The 27,276-nt window shown below is 37.6% G+C and overlaps 1 protein-coding gene across 1 annotated transcript in view; it reads right to left on the reverse strand.

Moving 5' to 3' along the window:
• LOC131800486 (rap1 GTPase-activating protein 1-like) overlaps positions 1-27,276 on the reverse strand; it is a 60,354-nt gene that overhangs the window by 17,709 nt on the left and 15,369 nt on the right. Inside the window, 1 exon segment of the mRNA XM_059121360.1 lies at positions 10,660-10,834. Coding sequence (XP_058977343.1) covers positions 10,660-10,834 — 175 coding nt within the window.

Here is a 27,276-nt window from a genome sequence, read left to right on the forward strand (position 1 = left end):
GAAGATATGGGTCCATCGTATTTGTGTCACGCGGCCGCTACGAAACATTCCCACAGTGTGAAAGGTGGGTAATTTTGTGCGCTGCGTCCGGTGTTAGGTAGGTCTGTAATGTTCGACGTACCGCACAAAAATAATCACTTTCTCGGCCATGGTAAAATGTTTTGTACGGTCGTTTTACATACATAGGCAAATTCCATGCCTTCAAGGCAACCAAACAAAAGCAAGGAAACTTCACATTTAGCCCTTTCCAGTTCCAAAAAATCACTTTTTTATTTGCAACATACGAAAAAGAAAAATAAGTTGTGTCAATATTATTTTGTTCAACTTTGAAATTTTATACGCTAGACGAATTTATATAAATGTGTTGTGTGTTCGAAACTTGTAAAACTTGCAGCCAAAATAAATGAGCGTTATGGTTATTCAAAGCTTTGACTCGTTGGTACGTTTTTTTCTATGTGCTTACTAGAGTTAGTATAAACATTGAGATGTGCAAAATTTAAAGACAAATGGAGTCTTATTTCCCACTTTATGGGAGTTTTCAGAAAATCGGATGATCAGCTCCAACAACAAAATAGCTGAACCAGAAGGAGTTGCGATGTAAGAAGTTTGGGTGAAATCGGATAATCTATTCGAGAGAATAAACAGACGGATACTGCTAGATTGATTCCGATTGTTCTAAAATGAATTTTGTCTTTCGGTGTTTATCCAAATCACTTCTTATTTATTTTCGGCATTTTGCAGTCACATAGTTTTAGAACTCTCCTCAATTTTAATAAAAGTAAATAAATCGGCGAGCCGATATAAGATAAATTCTGTCTTACGTTTGCCTTGGATATACTGATAAGCAGGTATCATTAGATATTGTAAAAGCTTGAACAAAGCTTGTCGTCTTTGGTTTCTTCAATGGACGGAATCTCACAATTTCACAAACTTACAAACCGACCGTCAACTTAAAGACACGTAATTTATATAATGTTTACGAATAAACATTTATTACGTTTTTACTTATGTGTGTATGGATTATATGTGGTGGGCTTGACAAACGTTCAAAATGCAAAAGCGAACTTCCAAACATTACCGGTCGCAATAATGGCAGTCTATTGTGTAGAAGACCTATTATGGGCATTCAGTTTTTTTTATGACACATATGTGCAAACATATATACACATGTCCCAAAAAGAACAAACGTAAAAATATATGTAAATCAACTAACATTACGTATAACAGCTGGGCCATTAACGACGCAACTTCTATAACCATACACGTCTGAGGTAATGTTGAGGAAGGTAGGTACGCGTAACTGCAATCTTTAACCAAGAAAAACCAAGATAACGAAGTTTTGCACCGAATATGTTTCGTCTGCTAACGCATGTATCTAAGCGAGGACCTTAACCTCATTCATTTCATTGTTTGTTCAAAAGAATAACACTTGCTAAAGACGTTAGAGATTGATTACACGTAGATGCTATCTAGCCCCTACCCAAAACCCCAAGAATTAAATGAATAAACGGGTAGGCTCATATAGAATTGCATTGAGACGCAAAAAACCGGCAGCGAACAAAGAAATGTCTTTAATGGTGTATTGAAATACTCATCACGATTTCCTTCGCACATTGTTTTTTCCCATTTGTGTGGTCTGTTGTCGCGATAAGACTGGGCATCAGCGTCATATCTGTAAGATAATAAATTTTTGTATAGACATATGATTTTCTATAACGAATGACAAAAGGAAAATAGTGTTGCAATTGACGCGAAGCTTATTATATATTACGATGTCATAACGCATAATTTAATCGGTGGTCCCGTGAATATTTTGAATGACTCGAATATAAATTCTCAACATTTTCTGGGGGCAAAGATATCGATTTTATTGTTATTTGAAAAATAATTTAATAATATCTTTGGAATATTGTCTATCAGAGTTCCGTCAGTTTGCTAAAAAATCTATTCGAAAATTGTTCCTCACCCCAACACACCTGTCTGAATTGGATGATGCAGAGAAAATGCAATTGATTTGGGTTCGTCGAGCAAGCTATTAGAGTTTTTGGCCATAAACATTTTGTTTGTATGGCACAAAAAAGAATCAGCTACTACTAGTAATACTATTGTTATGCACAACACGTACCAATAGCAGATGTGGGAATATATATTGTTTGGCATTGCTAGAATGGCAAACACAGGATTTGTGTGGCTACGTTGAAAGTAATTGTATGTTTTCCATTAATATTTTAAAAATAGAGTTCATCTTAAACCTACTGCTATGTCTCTAATTGAAAAATCCCGCATAAAAAAATGAGTGCAACCCATCCAATGTCGATTCTAGCTGTTGCCTAATTTAGACAAGTTTGTAATTTTCCAGTAAAATCTAGCGAACTCAAAACCAGTTATTATTTCCAGATCTAGAACTGAAAATGAAATGCGGATTTGGGTATATATTTTACGAATTATAGTATTTTCCGTGCACATTAGTTTGCGATATTTTATAAACAAATGATTTACATCAAATTGCTGTTTAAACGATTTTAAAAGAACCAATTCTTACTTTATGCAATATTTTCATTGGAATGAACGTACTCTCCTGCAAGTGGCTACTAGGTAAATTTACATGTGTGTGTATGCGTTGGTTATGCATTGATTTTAAAGTCTTTTGCTGGAGGCGGACGATTTGCATGCAAGTGATCCCTATCCTACACTCCGTATTTATGCGTGATTATCACTGAATTAAAAAACCGATTAAATTATGCCCGTTTGTCCACGTTTTTCTTTGGCCCCCATGTGATGATGTTTTTAGTCACATTTTTAACGTCGTTGTTAAATTCGGTATTTTGTTGCCATCCCATATTAGGATTTATTTAATGTGTTTGGCCAGATTTTCTAACGGAATTGTTTTAAATTTGGTATTTTTTAACATACAATCGCAAACAATCACTATAGGAGACAAGAGTCTAGGTATGTTAATGTTTTTATTAACCTTTTTATTGCCTCATTGTAGAGAATATTTAAAGTTCGGCCCCTCCGCACTGAACTTTTTTAGTAGTTTTCGTGGTTACTCTTGGCGTAATGCAGTTGAAAATGCTTCAGTAAATATGTGTTGAAAGTGTATACGAGTCCTACATACATATGTACATTACTACCTTCTTTATTTATCCCATTTATAAGTCAGCTACAATAGGCGTCAACATCTACGCCGATGGGAAGGAGTAGTCAGTCACAAGCGGTGGGTTTCACGTTCGCATGATTAATATTAACAACTGTTGAATAAATTCAAAAGGCATTACCTTTTTGCACAGAGTTCGAGTTTGTCTCCCCTAGACGTGGAAACTCTTTGTTGGAGGTAATCAAAGCTACACACTTCATAAATGTCTACCTACCTATTCCCACGTATAATGGCGGATTATCAAGTAGGTAGAAACAGGAAGAGGTGGATTGAAGTAGGAAAATTTTAGACAATTGCAAATGATTTTCTTCGTAAGTTGATCATTAACAAATAAATCGAGGCAAAGTGAGTCGACTGAACCACAACAAGTATTTCAGACATTGTCATTTAGGCTTGGAGCCACATTACCAATTCCAGGGCAAACTAAAACCATAACCTTCTTCAACCGCCCAAGAATGTATGGTGAGCGCACAAATATTAGTTCTACTAAACAATCGTGCATGAATATGAAAATGCTCGACGAATTTTTGCTGTAGTTCTTTTCGAAAGACCACCACATCAACGAAAACTGCGTCGTCTCGTTACGAGCTGCTGATAACGACATTGAACACATTTGTTTCAACAATTTCAAATTACGAATGGATTTACCAATGATTACAAAATTTGAAATAGTAAAAGTGACACGCAGCTGGAACACCATATGGACGGACGGACGTACACATTTAAAGGACATTGGCAAAGAATTCCTATTAGCAAATCTCAAACATTAAGGCGAAGGAAGGTACCTGCGGTCTAAATGGATTTTCAACAACAATAAACAGGCGGATTGCCTTTACTGCATTTGCCACATGAGCGACTCCGCCTGTGGCTGAGTATTCCAAACGGAGTGTGTGATCGCAACTTGTGGTAGCGCATGCAACAACTTGCCCAAAATAGAATGTATCTGTGGAAGCGGGGGAGGCACGAGTTAGTTGTATGGTGAACACACACAACTCGTAGAATAGGGTGTACCAGGGAAATATCCGATCTTGTGGCAAAATAATTGCCTCATCGGATGATTTAGAGAAATCCCAATCAATTTTTTGTTGAATACATGTATGTTTATTTATACCATTCATTCTTTAAGAGCAGGTCACAACTAAGAGCAAGACAAACAGAACACAACCATGTTCGTATTTATATGTGTGGTTGACGACGACGGCCACTACAATTTTGTAATGTCAAGTAAGCGTGTGCCTGCCCCTGATAAAATACAGAGCATATCGGTGCAATAGTTTCGACTAATCGCTAACTGATTGATATAAAAGCAATATTCTGCAAAAAAGTCGCACACCACAGTGAGTGTGTGCGTATGTGTAACAGAAAAGAAACTGGTCGAAAGCTCAACCACACTCAAGATGGAAACCAAAACAAAAGAGAAAGTTTTCTGCTGTCGAAGCGGTTAATTGCGATGATAGTTACGGGGGTTATCTTCATGCACCACCGACAAACATGCGTAGGCTGTGTTTTTTTATTTGGTCGGTAAAAATTGCATCATTTCGGCTTTCCTGCCTTCCCTTGCGAGTACACATCGAGTGCGAGTACCAGTGTATGGAAGGAGTATCGCCATCGATTAACCGCAGATTCGTTCTGACATACTTAGGTTTAACTTGAAATACAAACAATATTTTGAACTCCCGCAGCATTCATCAGTTTTCACAGAAAACACACTTAGCTGGAAAATTTTGTGAAAGTTACAATTTCCAGTAATTTTAAGGTGCTCGCTTACGCCAAACTGCTACTTTAGTCAGTGAATGATGAGTCAGTGATACCAACATACAGCTAATAAAATCAACGAGAGGGGGGCTTCAAATGCATGTAGGATTGGTCAGGGACTGAGGCGTATATAGGAATGCATTTTGAAATCAAATGGGGTGGGGGCAGTAGCTAAAATTTTTTTATGCAAAATATTCGAAGATGTAGCAATTTTTGATGGGGCCGGGCCTACTTGCCGGCTGGCTGCGGGGTCATATCACGACTTACCTCAACTCGGCTATTATTGTTATTGCTGGCGTTTGCATGATTGGTATTGTTGGTATTGTGGTTGTTTCCACCGACTGAAATACGCGATCCGGGATCGCGCCATCTTAATACCCCCATGACGGCTTGTCGTACCCAACGACGTTCAGCGCCCTCAGTGTAAAATGCCACTTTTGACTTAAATGCCGACGATTCTTGGTTTGGTGGTGGAGTATGGCAACTTTCTTGGGATAAGGTTTAGGGTCGGTCCGCCGCACGTAGGACGGGCAAGTTATTTGTGGAAATGTGGAGACTTCAAAAAACCAAAGAAAAATTGGCGACTTGCATTTGTGGGGTGAACGATAACAGCTAACAGATGGGGGTGGGAAGGAGGCATAAATGAATGCCGTTTCTCCTCTGGTGGGCGACTAAATGAACATTTGCTGCAATTCCTAGAGCCCGATGTGGAGGGGCGAGCAGATATGTTGTTGTCTCGCCTTCAAACACTGAGCTCAGTACCTGTATTGTTGTGACTGTGTTTTGTTGTTGCCAAATGCTGTTACTGTTGGCAGAAATGGGTTGTGGTACAGACAGAAATTTTGTTTCGCTTTGTGCTGACTCTTTTTTCAGTTTTGTCTTTTCGGCTCGACTTGTCTGACTGGTTTCGAGAACTTTGTGCTGTACACGAACGAAATCACAAAATTTATTAACAAGCTTTGTTTATACATTTCTTAAATGTCGGTTGTTTGTTCAAGCTTTAACTTTTTAAAGCTCTGACCCGCACACTGGTTATTCAGATGTCCGCCCGCCGCCCGACAAGGGTTCTCTCTCTAACCAATCTCTATGGATTGAGCTGGACAGAAACGGAATTAACACGAACTACTTTGCCGTTCTGCACTTATTAAGAAACATATCTAGATGTTCTTTTTTATTTCCATTCGTATTTGGTTCGTTGTACACATTCACTTTTGTCACTCACTTTATTATCACTTTTGGTTTTTACTTTTTTCCTTCGGTTTCTCCGTTTTTTGCAACAAAATACGAAATACACCGCGGATGCTAATAAGTATTTTTATTTAGTTATTCGTTATTCTTGTCATCAAGCAGTGATGAGTTTAAATACAAACGTTTGAATTGTTATCCATTACACTGCTGCTTCGGGTTTTTCTCGTGTTTATTTCCATTTTGTCACCACAACCACGAAGTAGTTAAACTTGTAATTATTCATATTTCTATTATTGCTTCATTTCACTCCTCTTTCAAAATGTATGTCTGGTGTTTTGCCGTTGAACGCTTACTAACACTCCGAATTCAAGCACTTCTCACTAACAAATAAAAATATAAAAGATGGAAACGAAAGACTTACTGAGAGTTTTTAGTTTCGCGATGACTACTTGTGTAATCGAATAATCGATTTTTCAATGTAAAACGAAGTGAGAGAATAAAATAAGAGAGAGAGAGAGAGAGCGAGAGTTCACCAGGGGTGGCAAAATCATTGCAATCGTACCATTGTAGTACCATTTGAAAAGTGTATTTTAATATGAGTACCGCAAAGACAAAAATAAAGTATTCCATAACGACATTCAACATATATGCCCAAATCCAAATGTAACTGGATGTGTTTGTCATATATTGAAATTGTGTTTCTTTGATTGTATTTTTAGTGGTAAAAATATTAAAAAAACAATAAACATTTTGATAATAAATGTTAGTTTTCACATCGTGTTAGAGTAATAGCATGTTTCCATTGGAAACCGAACAACGTTGTTCGCTCTCAGAATTAGGTACACGAATTAACCCGTTCATACGGCACGATTCGTAATTCATAGTAAAATAATTCCTTTTTTCAAAATTTTGTTTGTAGATTTTAATGGGAATTTATACTAAAATACATTAAATTCTCACTAAAATTATTATTTTTCTCCCAAAGATTTATTAAAACATTAATTTTATAATTTTCATTCACGTTTCCAACTTTTTGTGTAAATGTTGACATTTTGAACATATTTTGTATTTTTCTATTTTTTAATTCTGCTGGAGAGACACTAGTCAAACATTTTTTCTGCCGATACAAACATTTTGAAAATATTGCCTCTTTTGTTTCCTGTTTTCTGTGGTAATTTCAACTCGTGGACAAAATGCGTACCTCGGATGAGAGAGGAAACAAAATTTACTTTCGTTTGAATGTACATACGCTATTCTACATTGTAGTTTTCATTCATAAATTTCAGCCTTCCCAAAATTTTTCAAAATTTCATTAAATTTTTCTATTTATAATTTTTAAATGTCATAATTTATTTTTTCGATAAATGCTCTCATTTGTTAGGGATGGGACATATTTTTTCGTTGTTCTGAGAGTGATTTGATTTGAACAACGTACAAATATGAGTGTTCGCTCAGGAAATTTTGTGTGAAGAATTAGGTAGTTTTTTCATAGTTAAGGGTCAAACAACGAATAGAGAGCGAATCAAGTGCAGTGGAAACGCCACATTACATGTAAAGAAATTTTGTAACATTTTATAATAACCAATTTTTTTAGCAGGCTTTTAAGCGTGGTCAACAATTTTAAAACTTGAACGAAATGCTAAACTATTTAATATGTAATGTTCATTAATTGTATTTATAATAAACATAATACTATGAATATATTAATGTGTACTGTACTACAGAGCTAGTGCTTTGAACAATGTCGCACAAATAATGAAAATGTCGAATAGGCGCTATGCGAAAACGTGGAACTGCATACAAAACTTTTTGTCATAGGCTGTAGCATCCATTACGAACTTCAAATACGGAATTTGAAATTATTCCGGTAAATAATGTTGGTAAAATCATGAAAAAAACCGAATATCGGGGATATACGAAGACGTGGACCTGCATACAGAAACGTTTGTCATTGGCTGTAGTACCCATTACGAACTTTATAATACGAAATTTGAAATAATTCCGGCAAATAATGCCGCTGAAATCATGACCATTTTAGTACCATTAACACACTTTTATTTTCCATCCCTGACGTTCACTGTTACGATAAAGAGAGTAAGGAGCATGCTGGTGTTGCCACGTTGCCAATTTCATTTTCGAATCGGTAAAAGAATTCTGGTAGATGCATCACACTTCTAAATTTTGATATGTCAAAAACATTTTAAAAAAAATCTGCAAATGTGTTTCGACAAGTTCAACTAATACTTTTTTCTTTTTCATTCCGACAGGTCATTGAAATACCAGCTTTCTTGATTATGTTCCGTATTATTTAACCATGGTTGGCCAGAAGTGCACAATTGAATAAATTTTTTTATAATGATATGCTCCCTTTTTAATCAAAACATAAAAATATATACACCGTTGTTTTATGTGCATGTATTGTCGCAAAAATATACAAAATAATTCGGTTATTGTGCCAATAGACTATGAAATACTTTTAAACAGAAGAAAATCGTGAAAAAACTTCGATTTCGCTTTTTTTTGTCGTTTTTGGATTTACTGTGAAAATTAATTGAAACAAATTGCTATAACTCTAGGTTGAGAGTTGTGTCGTTCAAACTTGGCCAACTTGTTATACGTCTTCGTTGAAATAACTATGAGCAACAATGTGCTAATTTTTTTACAACCATATAACACTCTGCAACTCAGTGTGGTGGCGTAGGATATAATAATGTACGTACATATTTACTTGCACCTAAAAAACTACATGAGAAACATAAACAACTCATTATTTTTTTATCTTTCCCCCTCCTTTGAATTTCGATAGCAATTCTCAAGAATACCATAATTCTATAGGCAATTTCTTTAAATGCCATCTCTTAGCAACCAGATAAACTATTGAGCAATATTTCAACTTATTGAATTTCACCACAGAATTCCATCGGTTGATGCCCGGACTACAACCTTACAGTCTATTCTCCAAAGCGTACACATACACCAAAGCATAGCCACACACCAACCAACATACCAAACATCATTTTCATTTGTTAGAGGTCGCTTCAGTAGCATCTGTTATTGAAGAGTTGGACTTGTTCGTGTGTTACTCGATGTCATTAGGTACTGTAGGTACTTTTCAGCACAGAAATACCTTACGATATGAAGTTAGTTTTAATATTTTATCTATGAAATGTTTGGGAGTTTTTCCTCAATTATTTTGTTGTTGTAAACTAATTGTCCCATAATTATTGTGTTTATAAAAACAACGGTTGAATAACATGTCACCCATCCCCACCAGTTCTGGGGATATTCTGGGGATATTCTCCCCAGGAGTTATTTTAAAATAACCCCTATGACAAAAAACCTTTCTACCCAAGTGACGAGATCGCAAGCTCACTAGAAGAGGAAGCAAAGAATTGAATTAAACTAAAATTCTTTTGACATTTCTTCTAAATCTTACCATGCATTCGTGTAACCTGTTGCATTCGTGCTCCTCAATCTTAAAAAAAGACATGGAATGCAGAATAAAGTGTTGTGGATGATCGGAGAAAAGAGCATTTCGTGGATTTAGGTCATGGCCAATTTAAATATAGATGAACGAATAAAAGCAAAATCTCCTGGAAGTTCGAAATTTGGGACTTGTTTGTTTTAGAAAGAAACAGAAATACTTTTTGTAGTTCCCGAAAATACGTACTCTCTACACAAAAAATGGGTGTCCTCATACCAAAAATAGAAACTATTGAGTGCTTTTAAATTTGCCTACAATTACATATATTAAAATACATTATTTTATAATAACAGAAAAACTACAAGTAGTTTCTTAAAGTGCGTTCATAGTATTGAAGGTTAACCCACTGGCCTCATAGATCTAGGGTGTGTTCAGATACACCCTCTGGAGAATATCATCTTATGTTTATTTACGTATTCATGCGTGACCAAAAGAGGTAGCAAAAAATGGACAAAAAGCTAGGTTGGAGGCAATTGATGTATCGGCATGAGCAAATACAATCTTACGATTTTTGTTGTTGTTTGAATGCGAAATTTAAAATACATCTTTGCGGAAACACTTGCGACTCTGGAGTGTGCCGCATAAAAACACATTAATGTATTCTGTTAGGATGTAGATTCCGCGCCGGTCTTAAAATGAATCTGGGCATGTATCGCCCCAAAAATTTCTCCTATGGAGAAATTTTCAATATCAATATGTCGGCTGAATTTCTAGCTTCATTTCACTGATGGATCAGGACAAGATACTTTAAATAAATCCTCACAAATGTGCCTAACCCAAAGTAAACGTACTATAAGGCAACATGATTAAAAACGTTCCTGGCGACTAAAGATCTCTTGTCAAAATGAGCTGATTACATATAATCAAAAGACACTCAGTTACTTTTTAATAATAGACAAGTAAAAAGCAGCTAAGTTTGCTCGGGCCGAACTTTTAATACCCTCCATCATTGGGTAAAGGAAACATTTGTATTAACAATTATTTCTAATCTTTCGCATAGGGCCGGTCCCTTTTTCTTATTTTTTATATATGTCCTATTGAATAGCCTGTGTTAGTTTAGAGCACTTGTACATACCTGGGAAAAGTAGGCTGGAAGCTCACATCTTTGGTCTTCTAACCGCGAACATTGTACTCTTTCCAACAACTCAAAGAGATCTTGAGTAGCGCCTCGAAATCGATCCGGGCTGTGGGTCAAACTGCCACCGCCATTGGTCTTCTGCACACCATTCGCCGCGAAGGCATGTTGACGTCTGAAACGAACAAATAGAAAAAATAAAAATATTTCAGAGGAGACCATAACGAAAAAAATGCCGCAAACGATTAGCGTCTTGGCAAGCGCAAAGGGCTTTTAGTATGTTTCTCGGAAAGCATGAATGAGTGACTAGGGAACAATGACGATTTTCTCAACTAATAACCATAACCGTCAGCCATCCAGCCAGTCAGCGGTATTGTTACCGACATTGCACTCATAATTTTCGAGTGGTATATCTTCAAGTGACTTGTGATTTTATTACCGGAGTGGATGTGGTGACATTGTCGTTTTCTTTGTTCCAGTTTTTTTTGTTGGTCTGCGAACATTTTGATGCGGTTGGGGTTAACGATTCGCTAGTTACCATAGAATGCCATTATGCCAACGGTTGACATACGCCTGAGTGTGTGTATGTGTGCATACATGACATGTATGGGCCAGAATTCTATATTTTGGGATTTAACCAAAAGAACCACCCCGGAGATGAAGAGAAGCAGGAAGTCTAAGGCAAATATTTAATGGATTTATTGAAGGAGAAATCTTACGGTTCTAAACTAATGGAATGTTGACGTACAATTTACTACCGTGAAAGGATGTTGTCATAAACAGATCTCATCACGGCACATTAAGTGAGAGTGCTCTCACTCTGAAATTCCCAGATCGATCAGCTTGAAGCAGCTGTCGCTTCAAATGGTGGGAGTACCAACACCATATTGCGTCAACAAGCCATTCCTAATATGGGAGCTCTTTCATCGACTCACGTTTTCAGTCTGTTTGTGTGTGTGTGTTTGTTTTGCTGCTTTACTCCAGCCACTTAGGCGGATACTAGTAATAAATTAACACTGTGGCACAGTTGTGTTCAACAACTGATGAGTACCTTCAAAGAAGTGGATCGCACACAGACGCCGTTAACATACGGAGCGTTGTACATTATCCTCCCCAATTTGTTTCATCTCCGCATAGCAGAGTGAAACCATATGAAACTGGGTAAACTATGGCGACTACTTCCGCGTAAACACACCGAAAGTCCGAATTTAGCCGCGGCTGTTGTACGTTTTAGTTGACACAACCTCACCCACGTCGATGTCCGTTGGCAGTCACCCTCGCGGTGTCTATCCATGGATTGAGCTTGAAATTTATTTATGCAAATGATCGGTATCAACAGTGCGAAGTTATGGCTAGCATGCTAATAGTGTCGTAACAGAAATGGCATTCCGTTCGCCACAAATGGGCTAAGACGTCGCTTTGAAATGCCCGTTTCCACAAAACAATCGCAGTCAAAGAAGATAAATTGCGCTCTCCGTGTCTCCGTAAGCACTGGCTTGTGGGAAAGAACGCTCCCGAATGTTACTCCATTGGGAGAACTTTAGTGATTTATCGGGAAAAAAGATCTGGCAGTGCTGTTGAAATGCTGGTCACACTCGTGTTTCCCGCGTCAACAATGGAATTCTAATAACAATGGGGGCGTTATTTTGAGAAGGAAATGAGTTCAGGCCACGGCAGGGGAAACGATCAAACGATGCCAAGTCTATTCCGTCGGGAACAATGATACGTTTCGCGTTACGTACGATAAGCGATGCAATTAACGACAGCGCCGTCAGACACAGAACTTGCAATCCCTGTTCCCTAAGCAGAGTTGATGTCCACAAACTCCCATAACTAGGTTCCAATACGTCGAAGAAGAACACCATAATGGGTTGAGACACACTCTCACATCAACACTAATGGGGTTGAAGCGTTCATTCCACATGACGCAAGAAAATAAAACCAGACCAGTGTTGTGTTGTGCGTTGCAAGTTGCGACGACCAAGTGAAACAGGAAGGACAACGCAAACGAATAAAACCCAAGAGAGGCAATGTCCTGCCGCGAGACATTGTTCAGTGTTCGCTCAACCCGATCAGGTTTGCTGATAACGACGAAAAGGCACAACGGTATTGTGTTTCTTCGTGCTGTCGAAAGTCTATCAGCCTCCGATCATGTCAAGACATTTCCTGGAGCCAGAGACTTCCGTGTTAAGAAGAACAAAACTATTGTTAGAGCCATTAACTATTAAGTTCATGAAGACCATTTTCCATAGACGCTGCTGGGAAAGAGAAATAGAAAACAGTTGAATCGGATTTTCTTTATTTGGCAACGGGGGACTTTCTAGCTTTTTACAGGCAACATTATTCGAGTGTATTGACTGAAGCGTTCACGAGGACATGGAAAACTGTGAGAAAATCTTACGCACAATGGAAAGACGGAACAAATGGGCAACCGTTAAATGTCCACAAATTAAAATGTGCGATGTGCGAAGGAATCGTTGCCATCTCTCACTTTCGTTCGTTGCAAGCTGGCGAATATACACATCGCCACCTCTTGCCGTTGTAACAGCGGAAATGGGGTGGAACCACATTTAGAAATTTCCTTAAGACCACCGCTTCCGCAAATCCAAGATGATGTAAGATTTACAATGGTAGACATTAAGGGAAATTACCGTGTACTCATGCCGTGCGGATGGAAGGGGAAGGTTCACACAAAGGATCGCCAAACAACCCAGGTTTTCAAAAAGGGTGGCTGGACCTTGCCAAAAGGCAAGCGTACAAACGGTGTAAAGGAAGTCTTGATGAGTTTAAATAGTATATGGTGTTTTTCTAAAAAGTTGACCTGGAATGTATTAGCAGAGAGCTTATTTGTTTGGTAAGCGAATTTGTGTCAAGGGCTGCTAAAGCGGAAACACCGACATAAAGTAAACGTCCTATATTTTCCATCTTAAGAAAACCGGAAAGGGTGCACTAATAATTGCGTCACACAAACGTTTAAGGAAAATGTACCCTTTTTTTATTCTTTTTTTTTTTTTTTTTGCCATCAAAAATAAATTTCAAAAGGATTAACGTAGGCGAGAAAGACAGTAAAAATGGCACTCGAAGATGCAGCTGGCAGTGATCTTGTTAAGTATTTGACGCAGTAATCCTCCACCAGGGTGGGTCGTAAATTAGACAATCGAAAACAATGTCATTTGAAGTCAGTGTGACGTGCAGTTATTTGACTTCTTTCGTAGTAAAAAAGCAATTTGTTTGGGTCGTGGGCGCAACTCTGTGGACATGGTACTATATTGACAGAATGCAAGTGATCTGCGGATTGTTGTAGTAAAGCAGGTCGAGCATGCGTAGATCGAAGGAGAAAGAGAGGGTGAATCACACCAGAAACAATTTACACATAGCAACAAATTGTTTGTCAATCTTCGCATCATAGAATAGATAGGATTATAGGCTAAAACCCATTGCACACTAAACGCATAAACGCTATTGAGACACTTCTCGTGTATGGGGAAGTGTTTTCATTGAGGTCGCCTCAATATATCTGGTAAACTTGAAAAAAAAAAAAAAACAAGTAAAAAAACTGTAAGTTCGGCCGGGTCGAACTTTGAATACTCTCCATCATTTGGAGCGAATTTGGCAATTTCCAAAAAAATAAAATCCGTTAAAAATTCTCTGAAAATCTTAAACATACCGAATGTAGCCGTTGTATTACGTTCTTTACGACGACGTGGACCTGCATAGGCAATTTTTGTCATAAGCCATTACAATAATCAAATGCGAAACTTGAAAAAAAAATCGGTGAATAATGTAGCTAAAATCGTCAAAATTCCGAATATCGGGAGGTTCCGTTATATGGGGGCTATACGAAGTCGTGGACCTGTACAGACAATTTCCTGTCTTAGGCTGAAGTATGCATTACGAACTTCAAATACTAAATTTGAAACATTTCCGTTGAATAATGTCGCTTAAATCGCCAAAATACCGAAAATAGCGAGGTTATATTATTAGGGGGGCTATACCAAAACATGGACCTACGTTGCTCATTTTCAATACCAAAAGTCCTGCAGACATTTAAGTAAACTGTTATCAACCTACTTCATTTCATTCCGAAGCTAGAGAGATTTCCACAGACGGACGGACGCTAGATCGACATCGAATTTTATGCTGATCAAGAATATATATACTTTGTGGGGTCCAAAATGTATATTTCGAGAGAATGACAAACTTAGTATACCCTTCATACTATGGTGGAGGGTATAAAAAAAAACAATAATGAAGACATAAATATTTCCAAACACGATCAATTTTTATGACCTGCTGCAGCGATGTCCACAACACATTGCCTCTCAACGGCTATAGTCACCATTTTAGGATGAAACTATAGAACACGGATGACAAATAGCAATAACTATCTCGGCCAGTTTATTGAGGGCGCGTTCACGAACAAATTTCCCGGCAGTATTTGTTTACATTTCCTTTGTCGCCCAGTGTAAACGCGCCATCAAGCCTTATGAAGCAAGTGCATTTAGCTTGTTGCATTGGCAAGTACGCCCGCGTTGTTTTCGATTTTAAATTATCGCCCCTGCACAGCCCGCAAACTAATGTTCAAAAAGTGGTTACACTCGTATATGGACACTTGATGCATAACCCATTCGCAAAGAGTAATACAAACGACTATTCCGATTCTCATGCAGTCAAAGACGTTTATAAACACCATCACCCACAACGGACGGCATTGTATTTCCATAACGAACGAAGCAACGAATAAATCTGTTGGACATTCCCAATGAAATTACACGTTTCACGGGATTGATTAGCTTTGGAAAATAGGAATAGCTAAATATAGCTGCGAGGTTGTAAAAACTTCTTCACACTTCTTCTGGGAGAGTTTCTCTTGATCTTAGCGTTATTCGAGTTTAGAAGTGTCCAAACAAATGAAGTTATAATCTAAGAGCACACAGTACGTACATACGGACGTACGTAGACGGAATCAATACGTACAACAACTTTTTCATGTATCGCTTCCGGGCCACCAGTGTGTAGGACTCCTTGTGACCATTACTTATGTACTTCATTTCTCGGCTGAATATTATGCCTGCAATACTGTAAAATAGTAATCCACAGGACAGCGACAAGTGTTCGGTTTCAGCTTCACCTTCGTGTTCGATTTGTTGTTGTTTTTGTTTGTCTCTGCCGTCTGGTTCCTCGAACTACCTAATCCTAATACGTAGTTGGAAATCAGGTACTTTTGTGTTTCACACGGTTATTTTTAGTCGTAGTAATTACAAATGTGTTTCGGATTCTTATGAATATATTGCACAGGTTGATTACAGATAGAACCGAGAGAGTCAATTAATTTTAAAATTTATTTTTTTGCCGATTTTGTTTGGTAATTTTTATGCACACATTGATCGAGATTGTTTTTCCTGGAGTTTCAATACATCGTTTAAGTTTCGTTAATTTTACGCATAAAATAAATCACGCAGCGATCGCACGAACGAACCACTCCCGACGACGTCAACTTTAATACTGTTCGATAGAGTGGTCATACACTGACATCCAACGTGTCGTTGTCGACGGTCCGACATTATCAACCCTTGTTCATTTGGTTCGTCCATACCAACAGGGCATCGCAAGAGGGTGGAACATCCGACAAATATAGAAACGGAGAACAATGCTCACAACAAACAACACAATTTCTCTCGAAACAAACTTCTTCCAGTTCAAAAGACGGCTCGGGGTAATGAAAATATTAATTAACAAAAAAAGGAACAAACAACGATCAGCATTTCAACAGGGCTATCCTCCTGCCGAAAATGGTTTGTTTCAAACCTGTGGATGTTGCAGGGAAGGGGTTGTAAAATGTGTCAGCGTTGCCAGATATGTGTTGTTACTTCTTTTATAGTAAAAGAGGCAGATTTTTGCAAGTATGGCTTCTATGTTAAATGCTTTGTAAACAAATTCAAAGTTGTCGGTAGACTACGTCAAAATATGAGATTATATTCTTTAATTTTTTGTTTGAAAAAAAAAAAAAACGAATTCTACCAAAACTTAACAAGATTATTGTTTTATATTTGAAGATATGGTTTTCCAAAAATAATCATAGTTGCATAATGTGCCTCTCGCTGACCACCACCACCACGCTGGATGGTACTCCCAGTTACTCTCGATTCGGACCAGAATTTACACCTCTTTACTGCCTATAAAGAGAGATGGACTAATTGGACCTGTCCTAGGGTTCCGTTTTGCGATTTCGGGCCAAGCTAAGGTCAACCACATCAATAGTGGGAAAAAAATTAAAATATCATACCAAGTCATGTCAATACCCGAATTGATCGAACATTGCCCATCGTAACATAGCAATGCTTTGTTTCACCCTTTCCCTGTTTCCCTAATATTGAAAATTCTATTTGTTTTTTTTTTTTCATTTTTCAGACACCCAACTCGAACTTCACCATAAGTATATATGCGCAGAAAGCGCAATAAGCTCATTTATTATAAAATCTGGACGGTATTCTGTTTTCCCCCAAAAAGTTTATCGTTGAATGAAAAGCAAGAAAACCTAAACTAGTAACGTAAGCAAATTTGTTTTGCAATTGGCCAGTGGACCGTCTTTGGCATTTCGCCTCCTTCATTGCTTTACAAATATTTGCATAATACATTTAAATTTAATAGAAACTTTAGTGTGCTTTCCATTTAAGAGAACAATAGCAAAGGCAACAGCGACGACGCCTCCCCCATTCCCTTCGTAGGAAGAATACGTTTGCAAAAGCAAAGGCGAGTGCAGCGAATGCAAACAGCAAGCGTATGGTTCATCTTACATGGACATGCAGGCATACACAACTGAAATGCAGGCATGCTCAGGCGCACCTAGCGGACTCCAATGGGGAGCAGGGATAGAGAATGCTCAGAGTACGTTAACCTATTTGGAGTTTCCTTTTCCCATTGTGTGTCGTCACAACATGGTAATTTAATACAACACATTTGCAGGCACGCCGCCTACCATAAATATACCAATACACTGACACCGTCCTTCCTCATATAAGTGTATTCAAAGCTGGAGTAGAGTTGCCACGTATACATTTACATGCAACAATGACAGATTTTTTGGTCCAGTCATAACTTTGCTGCCGACTTTAGAGAAAGCTTTCCACTACCCTGACATAGCTCCCGATGCTCAAGGAAACACGCTTTTATAGCCGAAAACAGAGAATCAAAATATTGACACCAGGTGGATTGACGATATCATAACAATTAAGTTATCCGTGTCAATTGCTTTTAACCGCCAAGGAAAGACTTAATTAACTAGAAATGTTTATGAAATAAAATTTTGAATCTAATTTTTGTTTTCTTGATTTTATAATTCAAACTACTTTATAATTTCCAGTTCGATGTCTTTGTATTAGTTTACATTGCAAAAGCTGCCGATGACTCGAAGTTGTTTCTGTCAAAACCTCTATTTTTGCGCAACTTTACTTCTTTTCCGACATTGGTCGGCAAAGTATGTCATGTACGACACTGTTTTTGACGGATAATTCATTACACCCCGTACTCATGGAATATACAAAGGGTACGTTAGCGACAAAAACTCAAACACTTTAATCTTTAATGATCACTCCAGATTATATGTGTGGTTCTGTAAACGGAATTTATGATCGTTACCAGAGATATAATATCTGTTTATTCTCTGAGAGAATGTAATGCTCGTAGGCCAGGTTGTCTTAAACCGTTTTCCATTAAATTGATCGGAAAAAATGTGGCAACCCATCTAACGTTTTGAAGAAATTTGTGTTGTTGGTAGAGATAAATGCAGTGCAAAGGCGACGCAGGCCTTTGTACCGCCATAATTTGCATGGAACATAGAATGGGCAGCGAGGAAGGCAGCACTACAAGTGGGAGAAGAAAAGGTTCTGTTTATTGTTTGCTAGCATAGGCCCTTGTAGGGAAGTTGTGTGCAAATGAATGTGGCGAAGGATGGCAAAGAAGAATGGGTTGGGTATCAACGCCAGACAATAACTAACTCGGCGATGTGGCAAATTGTATATGTATACATATATATTTAATCAGCCTTGCAAAAATAATATCCACCCGAATGAGAGAATCTATTTATATACATTTTAGAATGGTCCATCTTCGAGAAGTCGTGCTAATCAAACAACAGCATATTCTTCTAAGGCTAACTCTCGAATGTCTCCTAACACCACTAAAAAAATATGCTTCTAATATTATTCGTCAATGGTCGTAGTATTTGCCATAATTGCCTCCGTGAATATCGCTGGCTTCTTGCGAGAACTACCATTTATTGACGGGAAATTTGACACCTTTATATGCTTTTAGGCGCATGCCTTCATCGGCATTGGACGACACCTTCCATGCGTATTATGGGGTGACAGTTGGAAGCGAAGTTGTGAATGAGTAGAACTCTGCATATATGAATATTAATTAAGGCCGTGTCAGACCGATTGTACACAATCTGCCTTTGATCGACTCATAACGACATTATTAAAAACACATAATTAACCTTTTTACCCGGCAAGGTACTCCTGTGACACCGGACTGAAAGCTGAGAGTTTTCCGATGGAAAATGAGATAAGAGAGTCTGAGCCAGCAAACACGGAGTATATTGTTTCACACTTTGCTTCCATCGAATCGAGAAGCAAATTGAAGCGTCAATGTGTAACAGAAAACAAGCTTGAGCATGAAACTGAAGTGAAGTGGCACATCGTTCGTTCGTATGGACTTTGAAGAAATTCCATAAAGATGATCTCCTTAGTCCTGTTACTGCTGAATATATTAGGCTGATAGTTGAAGAATGTCGTAAACGACAGCTAGGTTGCCCTCATACCCTTTGTCATCACATCAAGGGTGACAAGACCACACGACGCCAAGGTGAGTTGCACGCACAAAAATGCCCGTCTTAACGGCAGGGAATAAAAGTGTCAAATTAAAAACGCATTTTCAACAACTCGATGGCTGACACCTACCTCCACCGGATAATGGTCTGTGCATGCAAGATATTAAGTTGGCGGCGCCCGCCACAGCTGTGCTCTATGGAAGGAGGATATTGGTATTGGACACTTGACAAAGTGCGCTCATTAATCGATTATTGAGCCAAAAACCATATGTCCTCATTTAATCCAGGCCTTTGGCAACGGGAAGGGTGTGTTTCCGTTCCACCTGTAAGTGCGTTAGCACGTCAACACTGAAACATGTGTACATTTACGGGCCATTAATTCATCCATTAAGACCGATGGTCAAATTGTGGAATTGTGTGGAACTCCTCCGTAGATTGACGTGTTTGGAAACCATCCTAGTTTACAGGAAACAATTACAATTGTAGTGGATATAGCGGTCATGTAGGGGTACTAGGAAACAAGAATGTAAGGATTTGGCATGCTTCGCTGCATAATATCACCCAATATCGTTATTATTCGACTCTGGACATAGTGGCTACTCAACAACACTGACCCGAACGTAAAATGCTAGAAAATATGTGTATTTTACTTTTGCAGATGCAGATTGGTGTAAAATTTCATGCAAATGGAAATGAAAAAGTTCCCAAATCCTAAAAATGCAAAATTGTCCCTGAAGTGTTGTCAGCATTTTGCACATGGTTGTGTACTAATTTTTGCTATTTCTAATAGTTTGAAATAAATACAAATTTCATATTTATTTAGGAATATATTAAACCACAAAACTATCTCAAATCAGTTCTCTTTCAAAAGGTTTAAACATTGATAAAGACGTGACCTTTCCGGCCCATTATTTTTTGAAGAACAAAGGAAATCTTACAGATTTGTATCACCCCTTTCTTCTCCAATAAAGGTGTCTATGGTAGTATATATTTTCGGTGCTTAGCCGTTTTCGTCCACCGATTCGATATGCGCTGCGAAAATGTCGATACAGATTCACATAACGGACTATTTTAAGTGTTTTAAATATCCTGACCACATTTTCCAGTAAAATCTTTTTCTTATCATTAAATACTGGTATTGTTATAACATTTGCAATAAATATCGAATATCTGGTATTTCAATGTTTTTCATTTTGGGTTCTCATTGGATGGACATTTAGCTGCATCGGCCGTTTTAGTTTGTTAAAATTTCTTTAGCTAAGAGACCATTCCGAAATGTTGAAACCGTTTCACTAGTTATTGAGTTATAAGCGTAGCAACTAGCATCACTTTCTTTTATTTTTTTTTAAAAAAAGTAGGCTTGGTCAGTTCCTCGTAAGGGTCGGAAGATGTGATTTTCCAAATGAAGTGCCCTTACAATTCTATGCGTGTAATTTTCACGTCTTCAAAATTAAAAATGTTGTAGACGGCAAAGAATATTATCTGATTTAATTTTGTAAAAACAAACTATTTTTTTTTTATTTATTACAGTTTGTGTGTGGTCCAGTATAAGTGTCAGGAAATGTTTGTATTTTAATTTGAATTCGCTGCGACAGAAGATGTCGGCATGTAAATTGGTATATGTTTATTAATTCGCATCCTGTGTCCTGTCATAGAATTTGGTACAAAGACCTAAAATGGTAAAGACTAGACAAAATGCATTTTGAGCAAATGGTTTGTGGCTATACTACCTTGAATAACAGCTCATGACAGAGGCATGTTAATATAAAAAACACAATTATAGGAAAGAATGACCAATAAAAGTTTGGATAATCCAAAATATTGGTTTCAAAATTCTATTCCATATACCTTCCCAAATAATTGCATATGGCCTTAGCGGTTGAAATTGCTTAACATTTATAACTATGTTGTTACGATATCATAACAACAGAGGTATTTTTCACAGGGATGCCATATTTTACTCTGTCTTGTCCCATCTTTATACTTCTATGTCTTTGTTTGGTAGTGCCCAAGGTGTTCCGAAGGTGAATTTAAGAGGTATTAAGATAAGGCCAACCGACCTGATCTGTTGCTGTCAAATCACTTTATTTTAAGTACAAATAGACAACACCAATTTCTGTTATTACGGGTTTGGGCCAGTTTGGTTTTTCAGCATCGTCTTGATCTAAAGTACACCGACATGTACCGGCCATTTTAAGTGTCTGTGCGATTCAAATCACTGCCTCTAATACAGAAATCGCATTTTGCATATGTGTATTCCCATCCTTAAGTACCAAGAAAATATTGGCGCTTTTCCACATTAATGTCAAGTTGTGCACAAATTTATTGAAAGACATTCGCTTTAGCATAGGGGGTCGAAAGGGTTCATTTCACATTCTTTGCGCCTGATACGCGACGGGGGCAAGCTCCACAAATTTCACACGCTCCATATCAAACTAAACCGAACGAAAGCAGAGAGAATGAGCTGAAACTTAACATAGTGTGGGAATGGGAAAGTAGTCGAACTAATTTAAGGAGATTTCGCTGTTCGATACCCAAATGACCATCAAAATCGCCAAATTGTTCGGCATCAAAATGCAACCATATACATACATACACATATACAGCTACTGAATTTGATCAGATGGTGTGTATACTAAATGTGTACTTACAACCAGCCTATACTAATTTCAGAACAAAATTAGTCATGATTCGAAATTTCAATTGAATTTGGTAATTTATTCTCTCTAAATACGACATGTCACTTCTTTTGAACATTTCTACAGGAGTCCATCTGTCCATCTTCGAACTAGATCTATGTTTGATGGGAATGTTATGCCTACGTCCAAAGTTGTTTCCCCCTTTAAAAGGCATCGTGCTACTAACCAGACAGGCAGACAGACATGTATTGTAAAATATTTGTGGGAGCTGAACCAGAGAGAGTTCGAAATCGGACACTGATTTCACATTTAGGTGATGCAATATTATTCAAAATGTTCAACTTTCGGGTAGGAGGTACGAACAGGAGCTTGACTTGCCTGCAGACAAAAGACAGCTCTGCACTAAATCATAGCAAAGACCTAAAATGGTAAAGACTAGACAAAATGCATTTTGAGCAAATGGTTTGTGTCTACAATACATGGAGTAGCAGCTCATGGCAGAGACATGTTAATATAAAAACCACAATTACAGAAACGGATAACAAATAAAAAGTTGAAAAATCCAAAATTTTGGTTTCAAAATTCTATTCCATAGACCTTTCCGAAAATTTGCATTTTGTCTTAGCGGTTTAAATCAGTTAACATTGGTGACTATGTTGTTATGATATCATAACAACAGAGGTATTTTCACAGGGTTACCATATTTGGACTCTGTCTTGTCCTATCTTTACAGTTCTATGTCTTTGATCATAGCTTCATATCTCTTGTCTTTTGGATTGTTAGGTTTATTCCACCGGACGGACATGACTAAGTCCACTGATAAATTTACGCTGTTCACGATCGGTCTAAAATGATCATCTCGATGAGTTACAAACGGAATGACAGGGTTATATCATAGCACTTACCAACCCTACTAAGTTCACAGTTCTGATAACAAAACTAGTTTTCGAAGGCTCCTCTTTATTAATTTTTGTGCTTGCTCAATTTCCCACACTGGCTCTAAGCGCTCAAATATTTCATGAATGCGCAACAATGCCGACAGTCCACTCATGCTGTTGTCAGCGAGCCAAAACACAAGGAAGGAATTGCTTGCCAGCGTTTGGCTAATTTCTGCCCAACTACCCGCAATGAAATGTTTCGACGTTGTTGTCCATTGTGAGCGTCTTAACTTTGGAATAGTTTTGTTGTGGTGTAGGCCAACCACTGAAACACTACCAATCTAATCCGAATTGGCAATCGTCGTCAAAACAGCCAACGGCCATATAAACAAGCAACCGCCGAACCCCAACCCAGTAAAGCAACAGTGTAAATGAAAATAAATGAAAAAGCACAAAAAACTGGGGCTTTGATTTCTAAAAAAAAATTGCTAATAAACACAGTTCCATCCAAAAGATAAATTAGCTATTTCGCATTGTTCGCATTTGGCAAATGAAAGAGTTTCGTATGGGATCCCATACAGTGAGCGAGCGAGCATTAGCGAAACGTGCTCCGCAGCGGACACAGCGCATTCATGTTTTCATTGACAAATTTAAGCAAATGGGGCCCATTGTTGTTACCAGTATTGTTTTCTTCTTCTTTTGAAGCGATCCATTAACATAACAATCTCTCAATTGTGGGAACTCATCTGATTGACCGATATCGTCTGCTCTGACCCCATTCGTTTGCTTCTTGGCTCCAAAGCACTATTCGCTCGTGGCCCTGCCATTCGTGCACATAGCTCCGAATCTATATTGGAAATTGGATCATACTTTCAAAACCAGAGAACTGGCATGACAAAACAACTGGCCAGAAGAATGAGAAATGGACATGGTGGACAGCTGTTTACACCGGCATGTGTATCCTCTGAGACATGCGGGAGTAACTACATATCTGAACACGAATTGCATCTGATTAAGGGCTTTGTTCAAATCGATGTCATTAAAGAAACTATTTAAGGAATTCTTCTCATTTTGCAATAACAAAAACGTTGTTCTTGTAAAATAATGATTTGTTGTAATTCATGGTGTCATGAATGTGTCATTGGTTGAATATCTTCCTTATTATTATGTACAATCATTTTTTAAATTTCGCTCTTGTCATGGAGCACTGCCCAGATATTACCCTTAGCATTTTGAGCAGGGACATTTGCCAAATATTTACGCACTCCCTCGTGCTGTTAGTTGTCGTGGTCCATTTTACAGCTAAATATAATCCTATGGTCATCCAAAATGCTAGAATTCTTCCCTGTCCTTAACTCTTTTCTCCTGTTTTTGGTTCATTTGAACCCCTAAATATTTTGAGATCATCTCCAAAATTTAGACACATCTATATGATTTTCTTGTCTACGATATTTGGCTATATTCGTCAACGAAATCAGCATAAAAAAGCCAGAAGTTTGCCTTTTGTGTATTTCGGATATCGCCTGTAAATAATGTTGATATTTTTTCACACAAAAGTAGAGGTCAATTCTACCCGCTGTCCTAAACTCTAACTTCATGCGAAATTTCGTGTCCTTTGGTTTCTATTTTACCACATTTATAACGGCTGCAAAATCCGGAACATTTTTAGTTGTTGGTCCATTTCAACCCCTGAATATATTGCAGACATCTTTGAAAATAATAGGCCTAGCCGTTCTGAGCCTAACCCTATCCTTGTGAAAATTTTCGTGATGATCGGACGATAATTGCAATCTGAATATAAGAATCCAACCTGTGATGGAAGGTGAAAATTGTTACAAGATGTATACTTCAATATTACAAGTCAAATTAAAAAAATCGCATGCGATAAAAAATATTAAAAAATAAAAATGTCACATAATACTACATAATCTATATTAACATCATCATTGGCGTCTTTTTATGCGATTTTTTTAGATTTCATTGTTTTATGCCAAGAGAGCATTCTGAATTGACAAGATTTGTCAAAATCGGTCTAGCCATTTTTGAGATATAAGCATTCTAGCTAATACCCCCTTCCTTTGTAAATACACATTGTATATATTTCGCTATATATATCCGATATATTTACTATTGGCATCTACGTAACGGTAAGCATTGACCTTTTCGTCTATTTGTGAATAGACCTTTGTTTGGGGCACAGTGACGAACTTTTATAAAATACCATTTCGTATTTCACCTCAAAATCTAACATGTCGTGAATATGAGAATTGTTTTTTATTTCAATTTTAGAAAACAATGCCTATAAACGACGGCATCCGGATCACATTCAATTCTAGCGGCAATTAAGTGGCAGTGACGCGACATGTCAACCTGAAATGGGGAAACACAACTATTTCCTCGGCGATTGAGGAGCAAATGTTTAAAAGTCTCATTCATCGCTCGGTATAAATAGGATGCTAACAAATTGCCACGAGGCCATTGTCGCCCTACATTGATTTGTTGCTTCGAATGAAAGGGAATTTCCTTGTGAAGAAAATGCATGTATTTGTGTTTTGGACACCAATGTGTAATGATGTAATGACGCCTAAAATATGATATGGTGTTCGTGTAAAGCTCATGTGATTTAAAATAAAACTAACAACCAATGGAAGGCTGTCTGTCAGATATACTCAGAGTAGATAATAAAAATCACATTTGGGCCCTATTCCCCTTTCTAAGTAACAACGACTATACTTGCTCAATGAAATGTATGTGGTCCAAGATATCGATTAAACTGTGCCCCTACAGACTCACCATTTTTGTAGATATTCATAGCTTCGCACCTGTACTCAACTTCATTTGTGACAGAAACATGATTCCATTCTATTTTTTGTTTTTCGAAGAGTGAGTATTAAATATGAATGTAAATAATATGTCGATAGTAGCCTGCAATCCTCATTACCAAGTAATGAGCAATCGTGGCGCAGAGTGTGCCAGTCCCGGGTTGTGACTTCTACAACCAGCATCGGCAAACGAACAAACCAACAAATGCCACCAAGAGTGGAAAAATGAGTTTAAACTTTACTCGGATATTTGACAGGAATAATGCATTATTTTTTAACTAATTGGAAATCCAGAAAGTATATGGTTGACATTATTTTTGTCCTACTGGTTTTGGGGGAGGAGGGGGGTAGTTGTCATTACCAGTAGCGCGGACAGTGACACATTCGCCTGCAGAATTATATTTGCTAAATAGTGGTGAATTTAGTTGTGTTAAAGAAATAGTACAATATGGTACCATATCGTACTATTTTTAAATCATTCACTCCTTAACCAAAAAAGGAGAATTTGGCAGAGGAAACGATGGGAGCATTATTGCAACCTTGTGATTGGCTGACATGTTCCTTTTGAAACATAGCCATTTAATTTTGACATTTTTATCAGTTTTTTTGTTCCAGTAATTTTAGGACAAAGCTGATTTCTCCCAATCAATACCTGTCCAGGATAAATACTCATTACAAAATCCGGTTACCAAGTCGCTATATTAAATAGGACATGTCCCACAGTTGCTTTACTGAGAATTGCTGGAGTTTAGTGCCTAGTAGTTGATAATACCAACCAATAGAATGTCCTTAATTTTGACAGTACAACTATCGACTCTCTTAGAACACTTTTAGACCAATCCTTTTGGAACACTTGGCATACCTTTACCCAGACTTTCTTGATGCAAAATTCGTGTAGCATCAAATGTGAAATCATGTGAAATGCGAATTTTCAAAAAATAATAATACTGATTAAGGCTGATTATGTATTCTTGACCCAACATACATTTACCGAATGCATCTTTACAGGACAGAATTTATAATGGGGCTGGAAAATCACGTTCACTATACGGGTCTATTTTAGTTATTTCATCTACACCTTCAGTTGAAACTCGCATCAATAACAACTAATTCGTAAAATTTGGGTACCTTTGCGGAGATTTATACTTTTTATTGTGTTATTTTAAAAAAAGGAGGATGCACATTAATCACAAGTTAGTTTGGTTTGATTCAAATTATTAAAAAATTGTATTAACTTGGTCGTTGGTAATATTCGCCTGCATCGGCAATATGAGCATCCGCAATAACTTTCTTTAATAACAATTTCAGAGGACAATTTTTATCCGACCATGAAAACTTAGTTGCAATGGACCATTCTGTCTATCTTCGCACACACAACACTGTTGCAGTGTCACACAATTGACTCACTCATCCAACTGACCTCAAATTGGTGGCTAAATATATTTTGA

Source organism: Musca domestica, unplaced genomic scaffold, assembly GCF_030504385.1.
Source record: "Musca domestica strain aabys unplaced genomic scaffold, Musca_domestica.polishedcontigs.V.1.1 19, whole genome shotgun sequence".
In the NCBI taxonomy this organism is placed as follows: Eukaryota; Metazoa; Arthropoda; class Insecta; order Diptera; family Muscidae; genus Musca; species Musca domestica.